The sequence below is a fragment of the Manis pentadactyla genome, chromosome X (assembly GCF_030020395.1).
Source record: "Manis pentadactyla isolate mManPen7 chromosome X, mManPen7.hap1, whole genome shotgun sequence".
Lineage (NCBI taxonomy): Eukaryota > Metazoa > Chordata > Mammalia > Pholidota > Manidae > Manis > Manis pentadactyla.
The window spans coordinates 657271-682064 of NC_080038.1; the positions used below are offsets into that span (position 1 = coordinate 657271).

General features: G+C 48.8%; 1 protein-coding gene across 1 annotated transcript; it reads right to left on the reverse strand.

The window, feature by feature from the left end:
* Nucleotides 1–345: 345 nt before the first annotated feature.
* LOC130681988 (cytokine receptor-like factor 2) lies at nucleotides 346–10667 on the reverse strand. The gene is made up of 7 exons (XM_057495973.1): nucleotides 10663–10667; nucleotides 10152–10315; nucleotides 8934–9067; nucleotides 7122–7284; nucleotides 6253–6358; nucleotides 4577–4661; nucleotides 346–1643 (listed from the first exon to the last, which is right to left on the reverse strand). Exons 1-7 carry the CDS (start codon nucleotides 10665–10667, stop codon nucleotides 1368–1370), a joined length of 933 nt encoding a protein of 310 aa, XP_057351956.1. The 3' UTR covers nucleotides 346–1367.
* Nucleotides 10668–24794: the final 14127 nt, after the last annotated feature.

Below are 24794 nucleotides of genomic sequence, written 5' to 3' on the forward strand. Positions count from 1 at the left end.
GGGCAGACCCTGATGTCATAGGACTGGTGTCCTTATAAGGGGAGATGAGGACACACACACAGAAGGATGACCCCGTGAGGACACAGGGAGAGGACGGCGTCCACACGTCCAGGAGGCCCAGCCCTGCCCACACCTGGACCTCAGAGTCCAGCCTCCAGGATGGGGGACACAATGTCTCTGGTTTAAGCAGCATGGTCTGGGCTTTTTGTATGGCAGATGCACATCATAGCTATTTAAAGCAGATGCCCCCGAACCCCTATAAGCAAGCGGGTCAAAGCCTCAGCAAAAAAGCCGTGTTCAGAACCACACACACCCTGGGAGAAGGGCCTGATTCCACCTGGCTCCAAAGTGCAAAACCTAAATCCTAAAGTGAGGAGGAAATTAGCCATTTTATCTTGAAATCAGAATGGGGCGTATGGTTCAGCTCTAAAACAACAGCGAGATTCTTTCAGCGAGAGTTTATTTTTGTTTCAATTATATTTCCCCAGCAGCGCACACACAGGATCCAGGGAGGGGGGCTAATCCAAGCTTTTTTCATGCATCCTGCAGAGAGAGAGGAGGTAATCTCAGCGAGAGACTGAAGCGTCAAGATCTCAGTCATCTAGAAACATATGCACTGGAAGCCTCAGCAGAGAAACCTGCTAATATTTTCCACTGTCTATGTGAAATCAGCAACCTATTTATGGCCCAGGATCTGTCTGAAGGCAATTCTTTCTTCTCTGGCTTTATTTCAATTTTTTAAAACTAGTGATACGCACTCACAAGCAAGATGCTTCGGTTGACTGAGCAGAGCATGTTGAAACTCAAATATGTCTCAGGACTGTGGACGCGGGAAGGAACTCGAGTCTCCTGCAGAAAATGCTCCAATTGCTGAAATGGGGGTCTTTTGCCTTTCCGAGCAATTGCTGGTGGCTTGATGGCATCTGTAAAGTGGGGTTCCTTTCCACCCAGGAGCTGCATGCCTGGCTTGCTGGGATCATGTGCCACGCAACCAAAGGGCCAAGAAATAGCTCATAAGTAGAAATGGTGTCAGGGCGGGATTTGGGGGCCTTACAGGAAGGAAAATGGAGTCAGAGCACCCCAGCCATGCTTCCTTACAATGCATGAAAACATGGGCTAATGGAGATGTGAGCAGAGACCAGGAACAGCTCAATAAATTGGGTTCCACCTGCCATGCATCCGCCTTCCAGCCCTGAAGTATCCATGAGATCAAAGCTGACGGATGGAGTCGACCAGTGGGGTGCTTGGGGTTTTCAGTGGCCCCGGAATGATACGCCCTTTGTGGCAGTGCCGAGTGCCCGAGATGTCCGTCTGGGTCCTATAATATTGATGTAGACCCACACCGTGACTTTTGAGTTTGCAGCCCCTCATAACATCACATAAGAGTTGTCACTTGTCACAAAGGTAAAGCCCCCGAGAGAGACCACCTTGCCAGTTTGGGGGGGCTGACACGAGTGCTGGCTGGGGTCGCCACAGTCCTCTTCCTCCCCTGTCCATGGGCACAATGGGCTGGCTGTCATTGTGGGCATCTCAGCCTCAGCCTTGGCCAGCTGGACCACCAGGGCCTCTTCCAAGACATACTCCTGCTCCACACCTTCCTTGTTATTCACGTGGGCCACGTTCTGGGTGTCCTTGATCCACTCCTGCACAGATGAAACACTGCGACTCAATCCTGAGGAAGCCGTGAACAAGCCAGTCCCTTGGGGCCAACTCATGGGCTTCCCAGCCCGGGCATCCTCACAGATGCTTCCCAGGCAAATATCCCAGGACCCCGGCCCACCTTCCTCCCTCCAGCAGTAACAGAAGAATAGAAAAGCTCCCGTGTTTGACATTGTAGGGGACCCAGGGCAGGCCGCCCCAAGATGTGCCATTGTGCCATGCAAATTATTTCAGAGTTAAGAACAATCAAGAGCCAAAGACTTCAGAAAGACGCACTGACCTCCTACCCCCCCAAATGCATGAAGAGAATTTAGATAGAGGTCATGCTCCAGCACAGGGGTCCCCTTAGACAACTGTATTATAATGCAAACTGGTGTGTGGTAGATGGGGAGGGCTGTGGCTAAGTCTGTTAAAGTTCCTCTCTGTGCCCCCTCATTCTTACTGTGTGGCCCTGCGAATATGTGACTATGAAACACGTATTCTTTCATATTCCTGGGGCTTGCTTCCCATTTCCTTGGGGTCTCAGACCCCTTCCCCCTTCTCCCGGGGTTCAGGATGACAGACAGATGTCATTCTCCCTGTCTTTGGAAGCCCGTGTCTATGGCTTCCCTGCATGTATATCATTAAACTTTGTTTTTTTTTCTCTCCTGTTCATCTGTCTCCTGCCAATTTAATTCTTAGACCAGCTAGAAGAACCTTGAGGGGTAGAGGGGGTTTCTTCCTCCCCAACAGGACCTTGCAGCAAAGCCCATAATGGTTTGAGACCCTGGTTGTGTTGTCACACCAGCGTGTGTGGTAGAAACCTCCGTGGCTACTTAAACACGTCAGCAGAGGAACGTGACTTCTGCAGCAGTGTGAGCAGCCCCCACCTCCCGTGCACATGCAATAAACGTTTTGTCCTGTTAATCTGTGTTTTGTCTATTTAATCTGCAGGCCCTAATCACTGAAACTAAGAGGGCGGAGGAAAATGTTTGCCCCTGTGTTTTTGTGCCCTGTCCCACACTTAAGTAGTTTTGACATCTGCCTTACTCCTGTAGAAGGTTGAATGGGGCACCCCCCACCCACCCAGGAAACCTCCCCAAATCATTTTAGGATTATTAGCCAGTGGGGTCCAGGGAGACCCCCCGATGGTGAATTCCTCACAATCGCCTGTGATGCCCGGCATGTTGGCTGGGGCCCACCTGCATTAGGGGAGGGGTCTCAACGGGAAGGTATGTCAGTAGGGGAGGGGAGGGGAGCATTCCTGCTTCTCCTGGGCACTGGGCGTCACACACACAGGCCACCCCCCACCCTGATGCCTCTCCTTCTGGTCCCGGAGTATTGAAAAATTTCAGCTTTTCCTGAAAAAGCTGCTATACATCCCTCCCCTCTCCCTTGAGGAGGGTCCAGACAAACCAGCCCCAAACCCAGACAAACCTCTTTGGCGAGAGGATGATTTGGGGCTTTAGGCAATCAAGAAATAGCAAGCATGGGAGGACCTCTCTGCCTGCCCTTGCTGCCCACAGGTGGGGCATGCGTCTCCCTTTGATGAAGGAGGTTTCCGTTTGCAAAGCGGTCCATGATGTTACAGCTGCAGAGGGAACCCTCACTGTCCCAGAGGCTTCCCTCTGCGTAACAGCCCTCACGAAGCCCCCGTGGTTAGCCACGCATGTCCTGCTCACCCTCCCACACCCACTCAGAAATTCTGGCCTTGTCTCTTCTCCACCGTTTGAGATTTTCCCCCTATGATTCCTTGGGTCTAAGCACCCCTTTGGGGTTTTCACTTCTGATTGGGAACAGCACCCCCCACCCCCGACTTCATGTGCATATGAAATAACCTTTTTATCCTGCTAATCTTGTTCCTCTGTCTTTTGTCGGTTTCATTTGCAGGCCTAACCACTAAAACTAAGAGTGTGGAGGGAAACTTTTCCCCGTGTGCTGTTTTCTTCTCCTACACAGAAGCAGTTTTGAAACCCACCCTGTATCCTGTAGTAGGTTGAATGGGGAACCTCCCCACCACCCAAAATAAATAAATACTCATAACCTCCAAAATCTGCAAATGGAAAATTATTTGGAAATAAGGCCTTTGCAGAGGTAATCAATGTAAGAATTAAGATGAGGTCCTTCTGCATGAGGGTGGCCCTAAATCCCATGACAGGGGTCCTCGTAAGAGACAGGAGAGGAGAGACACAGACACAGAGGAGAAGCCACGTAGAGATGGAGGCAGAGACAGGAGGGATGTGGCCACAGCCCAGGGCCGCCTGGAGCCCCCAGAAGCTGGGAGAGGCAGGAAGGAGCCTCCCCTGGAGCCTGGGGAGGGAACTCAGTCCAGCCCCACCTGGATCCCAGGGTCCTGCCTGGACCTCAGACGTCTGGTCTCCAGAACTGACAGAAAATAAGTTTGTGGTGGTTTGCACCCCCCCACCCCCCAGCTGGTGGCAGGGTCAGGAAGCTCACGTCATCCTGACGACATTGTGCTATAAAATCCATGCCTGGGTGCCCAGCATCAGAAGTGGGGCTGGTCCCCTCGTCCCTAACTCCCCACCAGCTCCTACTCAGCCCTCTATAAGCATTTATGAAATGAATGAAATGAAATAACAGCTACAAATGCTTGAAAGCGGAAGTTCATGGCTTGTGTTGAGCTGTGCCAAGGGAACACGCTGAGAACACCACTTCCTGCTGAGATGAGGGGGTGATTAGGCTGGGAAATCCCGTGAGGGCTCTGATCTCTGGGGCTGATTTAAAACACGCAGCCCTCGGAGACCCTCAGATCTTGTCTCTCTGAACAAAAGAGAGAACGATGAAGCTTACGCTTTCAGACCCAGAAAAGCTCACGGGCATTTAAAGAGGGTGACTGGAACAAACCTCGGTTTTACAAAGGGTGCGTGGGCAGGTATCCGAGTGTGACACAGCAAAGCCACACGGGGAGATGATTTACCTGGAAGTTTCCTTGGTGGCACTCAAAGAGCCCAGGGAAGGTGAATTTGGGATCCGGCACACTTGGCATGAGGAGCTTCTTAACCCTGCAAAGACATCCAGTCTGGTCAGATGGAATAGCACCCTCGGCAGGACTGGGGGCTTCCTACGGGGCCTTCCTTCCAAGCCAAGGATGGCCGCAATTCACATCTGCAGAGACTCAGAACTTGGTCAAGAATAGGAGGAGCTCTCTGCACCCCATCCCATCTGCCCAAAGTCAGGGCATCAATTATGCTTTTTGCAAACAAAATTTCTATTTGTAAATCTGCCCTTCCTCCTTTACTAGGAAGAGAACGAATCTTATCACCAAGACAGCACCACGTTATTTTCTTTATCTAATCAGTTCATAATTTATTGACTATTATTAAAATGGTATCTTAGCCCCCCAGACTAACAGCATATCTGGGTCATCACTTCCTTTCTGGGATTCTTTTGTGCACGTAGCATATTACATCCGTAAAGAAAAGTATGGCTTTTCTGTTCATCTTTGGTCACTTTAATTCATAGGTCTCAGGTACTGAATCGAAGGGGTTCTAATCTCATATAATCCTAACCCAATATGACTGTGTCATTATAAGAAGAGAGAAGGACCAGGACCTGGAATGCATGTGTACGGAGAGGAAAGTCCGCATCAGGACACAGGGAGAAGATGGCATCTACATGCCCAGGAGGGAGACCTGCCCACACTTTGATCTTGAACTTCCAGCCTCCACGACTGGGAGATAATAATTGCCTGTGACTTGAGCCCCCCATTCTTTGATCCTATGTTATGGCAGCCCTGTAAAACTATATTCAGAACACCAGACACCCTTGTCTGATTGCTTCATTTCCTCCCTAGCAGAGAACCACATTGGTGACAGCTGTCTGAGCTGACAAAAGAAATAAGATCACGTGGAATGGACGATTTGCACGAGTTAAATGCAGCACCCTTATGCTGTATGACACTATGATGTGACCTCTCTGAAGTTGTGACTCAGCCTCTATCAGACCCAGCCTGAAAGGTCCTAGTTGGTGGTCCATCTTTCCCCACACATCCCTCCAGTCATTGCTGTGCAAATCCCATCCTAAGAAACCAAGACGGTGGCCACAACCCTGGACTTGAGGACCTCCCAATGTCATTAACAGCCAGATGCCCGGACATAGTAAGTTTAGTAAAGATGGAAACAATGGTGATCAGATTGTTGTACTGAAGGACAATGAAGAAAACTAATATAATGTTTTTGAAAACTATAGTTCTGCTTTATGAATAATGATTTAAAAACCGAAAGAGGTTTTCTTGTGTAATTGTTCCCACTTCATCCATCAGATTGCGTCATTTGGTAAGGCTCAATAAAAATTAAAGGTGTTTTAAGCTCCTGTCACTCCAACATGATAGGCAGACACAGCTCAGTGGGGTAAGGCTCTCATAGGTAACACTCATGTGATGTACGATCTGCACAAGAATATTGCTCAGAGAAAACTCCAGAAGACCCTGGATCCTTGGCATTATGCTCCTCTCAACTTTCTTGTAAGGTCCCGTAGGCCAAGTGTGCAGTGGGGATATCCTCAGCTAATTCTCATTGTGTCCCACTTCATGGAGCTATTGGTACAAAACCCCTCAACCTGTGTGTATGATAAGACCAAGGGGGTGACCCTTACCTGTAGATTTTCCATAAGGACAGTAGGAGAAGAGACAGTGTCAGGATGGCAACCATGCTAGAAATCAAAATAAATTTTGGGAAATGCTTTTCCTCCATGCACGAATCTAAAGTCAAACAGAATGCATGCTGTAAGATTTCACCTTGATACTAGATCATGCTCCAACACCCACTTTTCTTCCTCGATAGATGTCAGTGTTGGCAAATCTTGATTTCAGGGGGAAATACCCTGGAAATACAGATGGCGGTTGTGGAGAGGCAGTCCCACAGGAGGCAGTGAAGATGCAGCACTCTACCCTCGGCGGCCTGCACTGAAGGCGTTTCAGGGTATCAGGGCTTGCTTGGGCTATCATCTATTTATCTAATTATGCATCTGTCTAATCATCTATGTAATTATCCATCTATCTAATCATCTACCTATTCATCTATCTTATAATCTATCTAATCATCTATCATCTAATCATCTACCTAATAAAGGACCATCCATCTATCTAATCGTCTATCATCCATGTAATCATCTATCTAATCATCTATGTGTGTAATCATTTATTTAATGATCTATCATCTATCTAATCATTGATATCTATCTATCATCCATCCACACATACCTCTCCATCTTTCTATCATCTGTATGTCATACATGTAACAACACTCATACTTATTGTTGCTGTGCTAACAGAAATAAAAATGAAAATGAGCCCCATGGGGAAGGCAGCCAGGAGAGAGAAAAACGAGAAAAGGAATTGCTTGCGAACTGATCTCTGGAGAGGGAGATGGGCCACTGTGTTTCCAGGGGCCCCCATGCACCCTTCCCTGAAGGAGCGGGTGCTGCCCGCTGGCTGTGTGGTGCTGCTATGCAACAAGCCTTACCTCTCAGCTCACCCCTCTGCCAGTGTGCCACCACCGACCAGTCGCTTGGGTAGGTGTCCGGGCCATAGCTGGGCTCCTCAGTTTTCACTCTGGCCCGGAACAAATAACACTTCTCAGCATCCAGTCCCTGAATGGTAACATTGCAGGTTTTCTCCTCTGCGGACTGGAGAAAAAGACTAACGCGAGGATCCGTCACGGACCCCACGCTGCGCCTCCATACCAAGGACTCACACAGATTCCCACCCTCAGGAGGTCACTTCTGCTCTGTTCTCTTGCCCAGATCTCTACCCTCAAAACACAGAGCAGTGCCAGTTCCCCCCAACGCTGCCCTCCAGGAATAGAGGAGTGATTTATAACAAATACTACTGCAAATGCTTCTCAAGAATGACTTTGGGGCAAGTTCTACCTTTAAACAATGTCATCATTTTTTTTTGTCAGTAAGAAAGTGTCACGTATTTGCATTGGAAACTATGGAAAACACACACACGTAAAGGCAAAAGAGGAAATTCCAAAGCTTTTCTACTCTGACTCCGAGCTATAACCACAAACAGACTGGCATTATTTCTTTCCTTCCAGAAGCACTGCTATAACGCAATGTCTTAGTGGGTACTTTGCTTCATAACACGAAATATTCTTTAAAACACCCTCCGATGGCTCTAATATGTTTTATAGAACCATAATGAAAATCAAAGAACCATAATTTCTTTGACTTTTCTCCCATTAGGGAGCATATTGGTGGTCCCCAGGGCTCTGTATTTATTTTAGATGATGTTTCAATAGATGTCTTGTGTGTAAAGCCTCATTCACATATGGTATGATTTCCTTAGCGCCCATGTCCAAAGAGTGAATCAATAGGTCAGAACCAGGACCTTTGATAAGCTCTTCAAGGGTGTGATGTGCAACGCCATTGAACAATGTTATGGTTTATTACGGGCATGCTATGTTGGCAAACTACAGTGTCTGCCTGTTGCTCTAATTTGCATTCATTTGCTGAACAGTGATTTTACCCCACTAGGAAGGCAGCCAGGAGAGAGAAAGGAGAAAAGGAATTGCTTGCAAACAGATCTCTGGAGGGGGAGATGGGCTATTGTGTTTTCAGGGGCCCCCATCCACACTTCCCCTACAAGTCTTGTAGAGCTTGACCCTAATCTTTAGGACAGCGCCTCCAAGTGGACCGCGACTTCCCTGGGGCACATCCAGGAGTGGGTGCCACCTTATATACCTAACCCCAGGTGATGCCAGGTGATTGCTCCCATGCCCTATACATCTTCCCACTGGCCCTCAGTACTACTCTTGAAAGGAACTTCATTTCTAGTTTGCATGGTAGCCCCTTAGTTATCAGAAGACAATGGTGAGCCCAGGGAGCTCATGGAATTTTAATTTATCCCATAAGTTGTACTCACATCCTCAGAACCAGAAAGTGCCCCCATGTGTTTCAAAGGTGTACAAAGAATGGTGGATGGTATGGGGTGTGATCGCCCAGTGGGAGGAAGTGATGATGGTGAATTTTGTATGTGTCCACTTGGCCAGGCCTGGTGTCCATCTGCTCAGCCCAGTGCCAGTCTAGATGTCACTGAGAAGGTATTTTGCAGTCATGATTAGCACATCGAATCAGCTAATGCTGAGCTGCTCCGTAATGTGGGTGAGCCTCGTCCAATCAGTTGAAAGTCTTAAGAGGACAGGGGGACGTTTCCCAGAGAAGAAGGAGCAGGTCCTTAAACCTCAATCCTGTCTCTGTGTCTGTCCGTCTCCCCACAGTTAGCACCTTGGGGATGATCACACCTGCCTTGAGAAGACACCACCCCCACTGACCTGCCACTCGGTGTCAAAGATGCTTTTGTACTGCATTTCATATAGGAGATCTTTGTAGAGAAGATCAGGACACGTCACCGTGACTGCTTCCTGGTGCCACTGGAAGGCCAGATCTTTTGGGGAGCTGGGTTTCACTAGAAGAAGAAACAGCCCAATGATGGCCCCTTTTACAAAGATAAACATCCCAAGTACCATCTGAACTCTGGGGTGTATTCATCCTTACTACTTGTATGGCAGAGGTTTTAACCAGAGTTCCAAGAACTAGTACATGTGCCATGGAAGGAACTCCTTGAAATTGTGTGAAAAATCCCTGTGTATCTGTAATGAATTGCGTCCCTACCGAAAAGGTAGGAAGTTGAAGTCCTCACTCTAAGGACCCCAGAATTTGGGCTGCATTTGGAAACAGGATCATTACAGATGTAATTATTTAAGATAAGATGAGATTTACTTGAGTAGGGTGGACCTGATTGAATATGACACGAGTCCTTATAAGAAGAGCAGAATCACAGCCACAGAGGAGATGGAGGCAGAGACACAAGGGACACAGCCACACACCCAGGGACACCAAGGATTACCAGCATCTCCCCAAGGTAGGAAAGAGGCATGAAACAAATTCCCCATCAGAACCTCCAAAAGGATCCAGCACTGCTAACACCCTGATTGTGGACTTCTGGCTTCCATAAGAACGAGACAATAAATGTTTATTCTAAGCCACCTAGTTTCTGGCAGACCTGGGAATCTCCTACAATGTCTACACAGGATTTATGAGATGGGGATCCGTAGTGTTCATCAAATTTTGGGATAGACCCGTCACATGTCATTCCTCAAAAAAAAAGGACCGCTAACTTACAGAAATCTACAACAAAGAATGCATCTTCTGGAGAGAGGGTTTCACTTGGTGGGTGCAGTGCTTCCTAAGCCAAGTTTGACAGCCAACCCTCAAAATACCTAAGAAAACCCAAAGGGTGGGATCAGAGGTAAAAAGGCGCTTCTCTCCCTCTATTGGAAGGAAGAGGTCCATGCCACATCTGTGGTTGTTCTTTCAAATCACAGCTTTCCCAGGACCATCTGCCCACCTGCTCAGTGAAGATGGACCCCTGCCCAGTGAGTGCACTGAGATGGATCTTTCTAAAAGGCCAAACTGTTCCGTGTTGAGGTAGGAGTGGGGCTCTTGGCCACAGAGGTAAATGAGCAATGAGTTCTCTTCTTGGTACTTACGGTAAGTGCTAGTCCACTGAGCCCTGGAGAGAAGAAGCCGTGTTCCATTCCAGATGTAAAAATGCAGAATTTCATCTTCTACTGCCTGAAGGAGGCACCCAGCAGTGTGACCTTCTCGGTGAATGTAGTCAGGGCATTGGCCACACTCGTCATCACTACTCAATCTGTGGTTAAAAAAGAGAACCAGTCAGCTAGACAGTCTTTGAAAATAGCATCTTTGTATGACTCGGGGACATTCCTGGGCTCCCATCTCTGACTCAGACTCAGATTGGGGGCCCCCAATGCTCCTATAAATGGCCCTCCCTTACAAGTACAGTGACCACTGGCTAAACAGAAATTCAACCCTTCTCTCAAATGTCCGCAGCCTTCAATGGCTCCCACAGTGGGCTGGTCTGTGGCTCACAAAAAGCATGTCCACATACGAATCCACAGAACCTGGGAACGGGACCTTATTTGGAAATAAGGTCTTTGCAGATGCGATTAAGAGAAGGATGTTGAGATAAGATCATACTGCATTGGGCTGGGTCTTAAATTCAGTGAAGGTGTCCTTAATAGGGAAAGAAAAGGGTACACAGAGACAAAAGGAAAGATGTCATGTGTCCACAGAGGCAGAGAAGGGGATGTTTCAGCCACAAGCCCAGGGCCACCAGAAGTCCCCAAAGGCTGAGAAGGCACTTCAATAAGGATGTACCAAGATTCGGTGTCTCTCAGAGGCTTGCCTGCAGTATTAAGAAGAAACATGGTACCTAGCCTAAGTCCAGTTTATCTTCCATTCTTAAGACCTCAAACCTAAGAATTACCCCCTGTATGAATGAAGAAACAAGATACTCAGAGAAAACTCAAGTGACTTATCTGTGTGACCACCTGGAAAGTCAAAGTCAGCACTTTCTTTTTTTTCTGAGGCTTGTTTTCCAAACAAGTTCATCCCCAAATTTCCCTCCTCTGTGCCTTTTCCTGTTTATCTCAGGTGCCATCAAACTACAAAGAAGGAAGCACACAGCACACACCTGCTATTCACAGAATTGAAACGTTCATTGCAAAAACCTTTCCTCCCACATGTGTACTCATGCCTTTGAGTGTGTAAAGCAAGGCAAATAAGTGCCTAATAGGGAAACACATTTTTGGAAGGTGGCCCCCTGGTAACCTGGCATTAAAAGTCCGAAAACACTTGTCTTTGCCGTGGCTGCAGAGTAGATGCTTCAAGCGGCAGAGCTCCAGGGAAAGACACCTCTTCTAAGACATTGCAGAGGGCACTTGGTGAACATGGCACTTTGTGACTGTCCTGGTAAGAATCTAGGTGGTTTCGAGTAAGAGTCCATCATCATTTGATTAGAAGGTTTGGGAATCCGTGATTGTGGTTGTGGTAAGCCCTGAGGTGTATTCTGATTTTTCACACATTTATTTCCTGGCCCTCCCAATTTATGATGTTTCAGAAGAAGAAATAGTTTTGCAAAGAACATGCTTTTCCCTTCTGGAAGGTACTTACTTGTAGAAAAATGTCAAATTTGTACCAGGGTATTTGCTTGCATTCCAAGTAACCCAAACATTTTCATAATTAAAGTTGATAATCTGAAGCTGTAATTCTTCTTCTGGGTAAAAAGAAACCAAGAGAGTATTCTTTTAGGCAATGCTGAAAGCAGTTGGAAATTTTGTAAGGCAGTGTCATAAAAAGTGATGCAGTGCTTTAAAGGAATAGGTAAAACCAATATTTTTGCAAACAAGCCAGTCATCAGTTATATCAGGAAGAGTTTCTGGGTATATAATGGTTGGTCAGGTCAATTACCCCAAGAGACATAGTCCACAGCAAGATTACAACTGCCTTCCTTCGAATGTTTGTAAGAGGTAATGACCATCCATTAGTACAAGGAGCAGACATTGATGACCAACTGTATGTCCAATGACACCATCTTTTGTGGGCACCCAGATAAGCACTGGAAATTGTCCTTTATCCACCAAACTCATAGTTTTACTCAGAACACCACATATGACAACGTAAGGACAAGCTGAGGTGAGTCCTTCAGTCTTTGCTTTCAAAGTTACTTAGGTTTTAGTAGGTTTGGTTTTTGTAGAGGTCTTGATTAGCCATTCTGAAAGTAGTTCATGGGTATATAGTCTAGGGTTGGGCGAGCATGCAATGCTATTGTGGATAATGAGAGGCAGGTTTCCAACTGTCAGAAGAGGGAGCTACAAATCTGGAAATAGGGAAGGTAGAATGGGCTCTGTAGTATTGGAAAGAAAATCCCAGGATAGATAGATGATGGAAGATAGATGATAGATACATAGATATGTAGATAGATTGAAAGACTGATAGATGATTGATAGGTAGACAGATAGAAAGATAGATAGATAGATGATAGAGATAGATAGATGATATAGATAGATGATAGATAGATGATAGATAGATAGATGATAGATAGATAGATAGATAGATGATATAGATAGATATAGACAGATAATAGATAGATAGATAGATAGATGATAGAGATAGATAGATGATATAGATAGATAGATGATAGATAAATAGATAGATGATAGAGATAGATGATAGATAGATGATATAGATAGATGATAGATGATAGATAGATAGATAGATAAATAGGTAGATAGATAGATGATAGAGATAGATGATAGATGATAGAGATAGATGATAGATGATAGATAGATATAGATAGATACATAGATAGAGATAGATAGATAGATAGATGATAGAGAGAGATAGATGATTGATAGATAGATAGATAGATAGATAAATAGATAGATAATAGATAATAGATAGATAGATAGATAGATAGATAGATAGATAGATAGATAGATAGATAGATGATAGATAGATAGATAGATAGATAGCTGATATGGATGGATGGATGGACCAGTAGTTGGGTGAATGGGTGGACGGATGAGTGGATGGACACATTTCTAACACTCACCAGGATGTGGGTGAGAGGGAGGTGAATGGACACAAGTTCATAAGTACTGACCAGGAGGGTCTGGGAGTTCCCAGGTCAGACACCCACTCTATCTTCACTGCTGGGTGCCCTGGGGTAGGGTACAAACACACACCCTGGCCCCAGCAGTTTGCTCAGCCCTTCTGGAAGGTCTTGGGGATGGATAGTTGACCTGCTAAGTATTCACGGTGTCACACTCCATATCATGGTCCAGAATTAACTATGTCTCCTCATCCTGACCCCTGAGCAATCCAAATTCAACCTATTTTCCAAAATCCATACTGTATTTCACTAATGCCTCTCCCAAGATCTTTCTTTGACCACACTGACCAGTGACAAAGAGCACCTAAACAGGAAAAAGCAGAGGTTGTTTACTCAGCTCTGGCTGTAGCAAGGGAGTCAGCCACCATCACTTACATTCGGCAGAGACTCAAAGGCAAGCAGGAAAGATTTACAGTAGATAAGAGGAAGTCTCAGGTGTGCCCTGACGGAAGCCGGGGACACGGGGAAGCTAGAGGGGTCACCTAGAAGCAGCCCGTCCTGTGTGACTGGTCAGAGGAGCGTATCTGGCTTTCTCTGTTTGGCCCTAAGGTGGATGTAGGGACAAACATTAGACACGTTCTTGGTCACTGATCAAGGGGTTGGTTTCCTGGACAGATTGCGGCAGGTTGTGTGGGTCAGGGTTCTGCTTTTATAGACGATCTGGTCAATGTGTGTTTAAATGTTCAGGCTCTCAGTTCCCCGTGTTTTGACAACCTGGTGCACAGCGGAAACTCCAGCAAGTCTTCTTTGTACTGTTCTCAACTATTTTCCTCACGCTAGTTTTTCTGAAATCTGTTTGACACCCTGTACGGAGCTTAAAGAAAAATATTCAGAGAAGACACACTGCATTGGGTGGGGAAGAAAAATAAAGGAGAAATTGAACTCTCTGCGAAAAGTCCCATTATGGGATTCTGAGTCTATCACAACTGCTGAAAACTGAAGGACATAAACATTCTTTGAGTTCTTAACCAAGTCCTTCTAATGCCTGAGGTGTACAGAATCCTTCTGTTCTATGCTGGCAATTGTTCCTGGTGTGACTGACCACAAAATCAATGCCCCTTTTTTGTGACCCATGGCTTCCTGAAACGGATGGCAGAGATTTCAGGGAGGATGTTCCAGCTTCTGGAAATCCCTGACCTTCAGAAGAGGAACTAGGGTCCAGTCCTTCCAGCTAATGCCTTCCTGACACTGTCCAGGGTGGGAGGCATAGAGCTCAGTCCTCAGCAAATATTATGTCAGAGCTTTGGACCTCCCTCTGCAGGAAAGGTCAGGGGCCTACAGCCAGACTCCCCAGCAGGAAAGCAGGAAGTGTTCTCGTGGTTCCTTGACTCCCCCACATGATGCGTCAGCTGCAAGGACAGGAGGCAAAGGGCTCTCCGACTTGAAAGGGGAAAATAAAAGGAAGTCCCTTGTTTGAGTCTTTGCTAACTGCCCCTGACGGACTCAGCCATCCTGCCACATGTGGGTGAAGAATGGGACTGGGGTGGGCAACAGACTCATTGGAGAAAGAGGGTGAAAAAGGCATGGGCTTCCTATCCATCCTATAAAACATGTTCATATTGTCACAGAGCTGCTCTTAAAGTGCATTCTTCTTGCAGCTGGACCTTTGAGTAGGTTCCAGGTCAGCCAGCCCTTCATAAAGAGCTCAGGTGCCATTTGCAAAACAGAAAGGAAACATTGACGGCCCCACTTTGTCCATAGCCCAACTCTGTGCCTTAGAAGAGCAGATCAAAATTAAAAATAAGAGACTTGATTCTCCCCTTTGAAACTAGGAGGGGTCTCCCCTCTGTTTTCATAGAGCATTCACCTTAGAAAATGTGTAAGCTCTTTCTCCATCTCTTTGAAGTATGCGTCAACCTTTTAAAAGTTAATAAGCTTTTTGCTAGAGGTAGGACCCAGGAAAATCTTTGTCAGGACCTGAGAAATGCAAATATCAAGGGAGGTGGGGCCCCCATCTCCCACCTTCCGTGAGAGGGTAAGGGTCTGGCTCCAAGTTGTAAAACTACCCCCCATCCTAAAGATAGAAGTTTGTTTTCCTTTGCATGAAGCCGGTTAGCTGGCCCAGATGGTCACTGCAATTACCAAGTGAACTTAGGAAAGACTGTGTATGGCCAAAGGTGACAGGAGGTTCCCCAATGGAGAACCAGTTATTGGTTATCTTGAGAACATCTGTGGATCAGGTTGTATGGATTTAGCTCTATAAAGGGTTTCTGCCTTTGCAGTCTCGTCAGCAGATTACATGGGATGCATAACCCATTCTGGCTTCATGCCTATTTGAGCATGAAATGGTTTTTCTCTCTCTCCCAACTTTGTGGAAGTTGGCAAGAGATTTTGATTTTGGTTCAATTTCTTGGACAGCCTCAGGAACATCCTGATGGGTCTATGTGGGAATGACCAGCCCTCCCGGGCAGTCTGTCTAGGGCTTATGAGCACCCTGGGATTACCATTCACACTAAAAGACACCATCTCACTCTTGTAATTTTATGGGCCCCAACTTTGAACATCTGCTTTTCAACAGAATGACCTCAAGGCCACCAGCACTGTTGTTGCTCCGAGGGCACCTGTTGATAGTACTGGATGTTAGGCACTTCTTGGAGACAAAGAGGTGAAGGCGTGAACTGTCAATTGTACCAAAGAGCCTTTAATAGGCAGCCCCTGTGATAAAAGCCAACTGTACTAAGGAAGAGAGGACAGGGGTCTTTTGGGGACTGATTTCCACCATCTATCAACAGTGCCATTATGTTCAAAGTCCTCACCATCCTGAAGACCCCCCACCCCATGAACACTCTGGTGAACAATTACTCCATTATCAAGATAAGCACCTTAAAAGGCAAGTCCTGTGCCATCCCACACCTAGGAGGTCCCTAGAGGAATCACATCCACAGAGACAGAAAGTGGAGGGTGGGGTCAGGGGCTCAGGGAGGGTTTCATGGGGACAGAGCTTCAGCTTTGGAAGATGGAAAGTTCTGGAGAAGGATGGTGGGGATGCTGTACAACATACAATGTCCTTAATGCCCCTGAGTGATCACTGAAAAAAAGTTAAGAGGGCAGATCATATGTGATGTATATTTTACTGTAATTTTTTAGAAAGGATACGCAACTTAATTTTGAATTTTAAAGATTGTATTTAACTTGGGCATGTTAGGACCCCTCTTGCAGTGGTTGCTCCTACTCTAGGCTTGGGACTGTCTGCCTTGAGACATGGCTGGAATGAATTCTCCTTTCTTGTTTGGCTTCTGATCATGCAGGCAACCTGAAGCTATCTGAGCAAAACTCTAAAAGTCAATAAATTGTGCTCTGTGCACACATGGGAATATTACTCAGCCCTGAAAAGGAGGGGATCCCTGACACATGCGCAGCATAGATGGACCTGAACCCACAATGCTCAGGGGGACATGCAGATACACAGAGACACACAGTGTGGGATCCATTTATAGGAAATGCTCAGAACAGGCAGATCTGCAGATAAAATGTGCATTTGTGGCTGTCAGGAGGTGATGATAACTAGTGTTTAGAAGTGATAAAAATGTTCTAAAATTCATGTTACCAAAAACAACATCTCCCTTCCTCCCTTCTTGCCTGGCCCCCACTTTGGGGGACTTCTCCCTTTCAGGGGAGACTCTGACCTTCATCAGGGAGCAGGGACCCCACGGGGCAGGTCTTGGCAGCAGGGAGACCACTGTGGCCCACAGCTCAGCATCTCGGGAACCCAGAAACACTGAAATGCCCAGATCTTTTGTAAAGCTGCCTTAAATTTTGTAATCCTCCTTTTTTTTTCTTCCTAGAAAAACACAGTCTATAGGAAATCTGGAGAGGAAGGCATTTGCAAACTCCGGGGCTCTGATTTAAATACCAAGAATTTCCTTGTAAATTTAGACCCAGCCTCCCAGTGAAAAATATACAGGAAAGGTGGTTGATGACTCACACAAGGAAGCTGCATGTGCCAAGTGCCTGTGCACCTACAGGGAGCTGGGTATTTCAGGGGCTAACCTATAAGGTCAGGTCAGTGTGTTAGGTCGTGGGGGAAACCTCAGTATGGGCAGTTAGGTCATTTCCCAGCCCTGCGGAATGAGACGCTGTCAGAAGTCTTAGCCATTAGAAAGACGACAAGGCCCAGGCATGAATGGGACGGCAAAGCCTTCGAATGAAGGTCTTTGTCCTGAAAGCTACGATGCACAGCTCGGGAACCAGCCTGTGAGCCCCCACATGTGGGTGGGTCCCTGACAAAAGGGAATTGGAACTATGCTGGGAGGCAGAGATGCAGAAGGAGGGACCCTGCCCTCTGCCACCTCAGAAGTCTCCTGATGCCCGCACCCCCACCTCCCACCTGTACATCTATCCTCTTCTCCTGGGGGCTCATCGGCTGGAGGGAAGATGGCCCCGGCTCACAGGGTGTCCACTGTCCCAGCCCACCCTGTGCCTACCCACTTCCCGGGCAGAGGACGGGGATGCCGCTAATAACTGGCTGCCTGTCAGCACCAACAGGGGCTTACACCACAGGAATCACCCTCCCCCAGCTCTGGAGACCAGATGTGTGAGGTCCTGATGGGTGGGGCTCTGAGGTCCAGGCGGGGTAGGGCCTGCTCTCTCCCCAGGCTCCTGGGGGGCTCCTTCCTGCCTCTTGCAGCTTCTGCAGCTCCACACTGTCCTGGGTGTGTGGCCGCGTCCCTCCCGTCTGTGCCTCCAACTCCTCACGGCTGCTTCTCAGGTTTGCACAAGAGGCTCTATTTCCCTTTTATATGTGCATTGGGTCAAGACCCACCTGATGACGTCACCTTACCTAATTATGTCTGCAAAGACCTTATTTGCAAACAAGGTCCCATTTGGAGGTTGCAGGGATTAGGTCTTGACGGTATGTTTCTAGGGGGCACAGCTGAGCCCAGAACTGAAGGCTCATGACACACAAGGGCACCTGGAAAATACCCAGAAGCCTCTGTGTACTTGGGACCTCATTACATCATCCTCAGTGTGACAAGGTGGGCTGATGGGTGTCCACAGCCACACTGGACAGGCGCTGGGCCCCTTCACCTGTGCGGTATGGACGTGCCCCCAGGGGTCCCTGCACGGTGCATTCAGGACCACCATCCACAATGTCAGGTGATGAATGCTGGGTTGCCAGGCTTCCTGGACACTGTGACAGACTGAAGTCCCCCTGCATCCCCCAGGCCGTAAAGATGGCAGGTGCACACAAGGGGTGCAGACCAAAGGCCTCCCCTGAGGAGCACGTTTAAGGCCACCAAGAATTGAGGTTCCCTGGGCCCCACACTGCCCCCCACGCCTCCTGCCCGAGCACACCGGAGTCCCTGCTCCGTTTTAGGGAAGCACCCGGGCTCTGCTGCCCCTCCATCCTTGCCTATCTTGGGTTCCCCCATTCTGCCCCGACCCCACCCCTCATCTGCCTTGCCGCTCTGCCCCACACACCACGAATGTGATCCTGGCACATGCAGGCGGTCAGCAAATGGCCTTGAGGATTATCTGAATACTGGACACACCCACAGCGTGTGTGGCTGGGGGCTTCCTGACGGGGTCAGCCCAGAGCAGGGGCCTTTCCCCTGGCTGCCACCCTGGGACCCCTGTGGTCAGGTCACAGCACATTCCACACCTCTAGTAAACTCAGGTAAACGTTTTCTAAGAAGTTTCTAGAAAGGCTCTGAGTGCGTTGGCATGAGTCCCTGATTGGGGCCTCCGTCTGCCGGTGATCCTATACCCAGTCCTCTTTTAGTTGGACTTCCAGTGAGTCAGAATCCAGAAAGGGTCTACACCGTGCTTCCCTCCATCAGACTCCAAGATGGGGGGCGTCCAGGAGGGGGAGTCAGTGGCAGGTAAGCAGGCAGCTTAAAAGACAGGGAACCCTAAGCCCCTGCCTTCTGTCTGCAGCACACAGAGAGCCTGATTTGTGGGGAATCACATGGTGCCTGGCCCAGGGGTCCCCCATCCAGGGCCTGCAGGGGGCATCGACTGGAAATCCAATTTACAACCCAGTAACCTCAGCAAAGGGCTAGTCTGGGACAGCGCAGACACTAACGGTAGCCCAAGTGCAGTTACCGGCTACCATGTGTGCCTCTAGAAAGTCAAATCTCAGCTGGTCCTGCCCACAAACCCTGCCCCTGTCTGCCTCTCCTGTGGACACTGTGAATCAAAGCTTGGAACGGGTGTGTGGCCTGGCAGCAATCTTCTGGAAAAGCCCAGGAGTCAGGCTCTGGGGACAGGCAGCAAGGGGACAGTTGTCAATCCCAGAAGGCACGGCTCCCAGGGGACGCAAGGTCCCCTGCCACAGGCACCCTCAGGGCCTGGAGACTCGGAGACCTTCACCAACATGCTAGAATGTTCACAAAGAAAATGTCACTGTTGCAAAAGAGACAGAGGGGGACAGAAAGGTAGGGGGTGTTCCAATAAAGGACAAAAGTGACCAGTCCCCCAGCAGGGCTTACCCAGGTCTGTTTCCTCCAAGGCTATGAAATATCCCAGCAGGAACACGGCTGTGGCCACCCGGGCTGGAAAGACAACCCACATGCCGGACAGGGGAGCCCGCCCGTCCGGCATCCACGCCTGCTCGGAGCCTCTGCTGTGGGACTGCTAGGCGCAGGTCACCCGCTTTTAAAAGGCAGAAAGTTAGGGAAATGAGAACAGGAAACAAGAGTCAAGCTTAATTTTAAAAGATGACTTGTTAAAACACACACACTCACACACACACTCACACACACACACACACACACACACACACACACACACAGCAGGATCTCTTTTGCATACAGGCTGATAGTATCTGCACTGGAAAGCTTGTCAAGATGTCAACATGCTCGCTGGCTCGTGTAGGGGACGGCTTCTCTCCTCTTTCTGAGGTTGTTTCAGCTGGTCGAAGAGTTACACTGACAGGAGACAGATTAACAGGAGAAAAAAAAACACCCCAAAGTTTAATCAAAAACGCCCGACACCCAACTGCGACACTGAGACTTGAAGAAATGGCTGAGGCAGGCGGGTTTTGTACGTTGTAGACAAAGGGATAATGAGTCTTTGAGGAATTGACAAGATAAAGAGAAATGTATGTTTGGAACTTCAGTTAGTTAGGAAATCTCAGCAGGATTTGGGGTAGGGTAACACCGATAATTCAAGGTTTGGGTGGTGAACTTCTCAGCCCTGAATTCCCTGCTTCTGGACGGGATGCCTCCCGGCACCCGGAATGTACCATTGACATGGAGGTTTATTTCCTGCCTTCTGGAGACAAAAAGGAGGGTCAGGGTGCTGCTGGCTGTTAAATTTAGGAAACTTTCATTCAGGTAATCCATTCACCAGCACGGCCCATTTGGGGGCGGCCTGCCCTTGGCTTCCACAGTGTGGCCCCCCAGGGCTCCTGCAGCCACTATCTCACGGGGGGCGGAAGGGGGTGATCCAGACAGGGAGTGAGTGGCCCCCCTCCTGTTGGTCTCAGGCCTGAAGGCTAGTGAGCTTGGTATGGGAGATCCCAGCTGGGGACGTTCCGAATCCACGTGGAGAACCGGGTCCCAGGAGTTGGGATGGAGACGGGTGACTGGGCGTGTTTTGCCTGGGGACAGGAAGCCCAGGTTGAGGGTCAGGGGCCAGCATGTGCCTCTGGGAGTGAGCTCCCAGGGACCCTCTCCAGAAATAACAATGGTATGAACACTGAGTCAGAGCTGCAGAGCACTTAGGCACAGCCCCTTCCTGAATCTGCGAGCAGGTCAGACGGGCGAAAAGCGGCAAAAGAACTGCGGGCAGGCTCACTCGGGCCCTCTTGGCCCCGGACCCAGGATTCTTCCTCCCTGGGCATCGTTCTGGGGTTAGAACACCAGCCCTGGTCTCGCTGGGCTGAAATTTTGGTGTGGCGGGGCCAGTTCCTTCTGGGGGCTCCCAGGAGAATCGTTGTCTTGCCCTTTCGGCCCCCAGAAGCTGCCCGCTCTCCTTGGCTCACGTCCCATGCCCGTCCAGCCCCGCCATCGTCCCATCCCTTCTCCACTGGGGACATTCGAGCCGCCCTTTTATAGATGAGGACCTAGGGACCCACATGAATCAGCCGGGGTCATGTCCCATCTCCGGATCCTTAGTCACATGTGCAAAAGCCCTTTCCCAGATAATGGGGGGTCAGGGTGTGGGGGTCTGGGGACATTATTCTGTCCACTGCATGGGGAGGAGGGTGTGGACACCATAGGTGATAAGTAGGTATAGATAGATAGATGGATAGTTAGATAGATGGACAGATACATAGATGATACATAGATACATACATACACAGATAGATGCATACATGAATAGATAAATAGAGGCATGGGTGGGTGGATAGATGGACTGAAAGATAGATGATAGATATGTTAGACAGAAAGACAGATATGAGTGGGATGAAAGGACTGTGAGGTCCACAAAGAACTCGGGGGGCTAATCAGATAGAGACAGAAAGCAGAAAGGAATCACAGAGTTGACACCCCTTACGATGTGAGCTGATTGCACAGGACCCGGATGCGGGCTGAGCCTGAGACTTGCCGTAGCTACTGCAGGTGAGAAAGGACGGAGAGGGGACCAAGCACTGTGATTCATTTTCCTGAAAATGCTGAGATGTAAATAGCATAGTGGGAACAACGGGGGACTTATCCTAAGGCTAAGAGCAGAGTTGGGAGGTTAGATTCCTAACATATTCTTTGGTAGTCAGCCGATGACATATATCCTAAGGCAGGGCAGGCAGTCTTCACGGATGTGTTCCCAGTGCTTGGGAAAATCTTGGAGAAGAACAAAAGGTTTATTCTACAGAATTACCTAGAGGACTGGCTACAGACAATGACATATTGTCTGTTACTGGAGATAGACATCATGAGACCTCCTGACAAGCCTATGCCCCCTGACCCTTTGCCTTTATCCCCTTCTTGAAACTCCTTAAAAGACAGAATCCCAGCTTTTTGGTGTACCTCCTCCTCTCTGAGGTTACCCACACTCGCCTTTCCTAGAGCGTGTCACTCTCTCTGTCCTACTTCAGATGAGTAGGGAGGGGCTGCTGGGAGCTCTGATCTGGGGTTTGCAAGTTCCCGTGGCCTGGGTGGCCCAGACAGGACTGCAGCCGTAGAATCATGCTCTTCAGTAGCCTGCCTGAAAGTCTCCTTTCTTTGCCTTTGGGAAGTTCTCAGAATATAAACTCACTCCATCCAGGGCTCTGTGGCTCCCCCAAATCCTGGGGGGGTAGGGACTGGGTTCCCATGCCGTGCAGGTTCAAGGAGACACTGGACACCGGGTGACACTGGCTTCAGGAGTTGGCAGGCGGTTTGCCCTGTGCCGAGCAGGAGTTCGGTGAGCTTCCCTTTCGTCCACTTGTCCTTCCTCACCTTTGTTCAACTAAACCTGCCTTTGCCTACCTTGACTCTGGCCCCCTCCCCTCTTGGCATGCATTCAAATAAAACTTGCATTCTGCTTCACTGCTGGGTCTCTGCCCTTCGATTCCTTGTTGCAGTGGGGCAAGAAACGAGGCGACCTAAGTCAACCCCCAACAGAAAGATACACAGACAGATGGATGATAGGTAGAGAGATACACAGATACACAGATAGATAGAGGGATAAACAGAATTTCACACAAAGGCAAGCTTTGTCCGTGTCAGAACTACTGGCAATTGGGTCCTGATGACCCTGGGCTGGGCGTCCTGTGCACTGTGGGGTGCTGAACAGCCTCCCTGGTCTCCACCCCCAGATGCCAGGTGCACCTCCTCCAGTTCTGGCCCAAAATGTCCCCCAACCCCAGGGAAGCTGGTGCCTCTAGCCTTTTCCAGAGGGAACCTTGCCCAGGGGGATTGTTCATTTCAGGATTTTTACATCATATGAAAGGGAGAAAGCAGACAGGTGACACAGGGAGAGATGGCTGGGTGGCCGACGTGTGGTCAGACGTGGTGGCAGGCCTTGATTGGGGTCTTCTTTGATTTAGGAACAGTGAGGGGGTGACATTTGGATTTTGTGGGGTCAAGGACGTGCAGAAGAGTGTCTACACTGTGGAAGCACCAAAGGTGCATGATGAGGATGCATTTGCAATGCATAATGTCCCCCAGAACTTCCTGGAAGACCGGGAGCATTTCTCCAGTGCCTCACTGCTGCTCGGGCTGGAAAAGCCCAGGAATGGTGATGCCGTGGGCAGAGCAGGGTCACTGCACTGGGCCATCTCCCGGGATCACCACCTATGTTCTTACCCTGTCCCCCTTCCCTTCCTGCACCAAACACTCAGGGGCTTGAGGCTGGCTCCTCGTCCCTCCCGGTCTGGAATGGAGATTCATTCCACTTGGAGCCTGGGGGCCACTATCGCCTTTCACGGAAATGACACATTATCATCCATACCACCTCCTCGTCTTCACCATCTCTGCTCAAAACCGCACGCAGACCCTTAGAGTGCGGCCTGCATGTCACAATAGCAGACATGTGCAATGAGTCAGCACCCCAGGAAAAATAGAATGTAGATTGTAACACAGCAGGTGGAAGGTGACTGACAAGGTCTGGGCTTCTGTGTCTTCTGCACCCCACATTTCCCCAGTCCTGTGTGTATGTATTACTTTGGCCATCTAGGTTGGTGACGGATGGATGCCCAACACACCACGCCAAAACTCAGTGGCTTAAATCAACAGCAGCCTGTTTCCATCGCTCTTGATTCTGAGATTTGGGGGTACTCAGTGGTTCCACTGGGCAGTAGCCGGGGCTGTAGGCAAGTGGAGGCTTCATCCAATGCAATATTCTCAAAGGATCCTTCAGGGCTGCATGGCTGGAACCTTCAGGGGAATTTGCATTTGGTGGAATGTTCCAGATGGCTCACTCCCACGCCTGTCCCTTCTGCCACCGTCAGTCGGCGGAGTTCCAGACCAGCCCAGATGCAAGAAGAGAGAACCAAACACCTTCTCCCCTTGGGAGTCCCTGCAGAGAACTCAGGCCCACCTGGGCTTCTCCGCACTCATGATGTGTTTTCACTTAGAGTGACCGTTCTTTCCAAAAGAACCCTTACCCCTTATGAACTCAAGGGACGATGTGTTCATTGCAACTGACCCCATCTCTAGAGATCGCCAGGGCCCCTCCCGAATTTAACTGTTTTGGAAACATACGGTGCGAGGTGCTCACTTATCTTTGCTCTGCCTGGTTCTACTTTTAAATCTGCCCCCTCTGCAAGATGTAATGGTGAAAACGCGTTGGAGCACAGAATGTCACAGCAGGGACCTGCTGTCAGGCTCAGCTCTGAGGGAAAGCCTCGCTCAAACTGTGGGAACCATTAGGTAACTCAAGTCTTTGTCCCCCTTTGTAAGTAATAAATGGGTGTCTCAGACTTTATTTCTCCCTTTGCCTGATTTCAGCTTCAAAGGTTATTTGCCCCCAGCTGGGAAAATATCCCCCCACCACTCCGGAGTTACACTGTGCTACGGTAAAGCTCTGCCTGCCCCACATTCTCTCAGAGAACTGGCCGGAACAGACCGTCGGCGTGGAGTTGTGCGTGACGCAGACATTGCAAGACCCTCAGTGGGTGGAGACCTCTGAAGGCAGATGAGCCACAGGGAAAGGAAGAGAAAGTGTCTTTTTATTCTGTCCTGTTAGGTTCCATCCCTGGGGGCCTGCAAATTAAACTGACAGCAGACAGGTAAATAGGAAAGAAGAAATCATGTTTATGCATGCAGCATGCGTACAACTGGGAAAATAT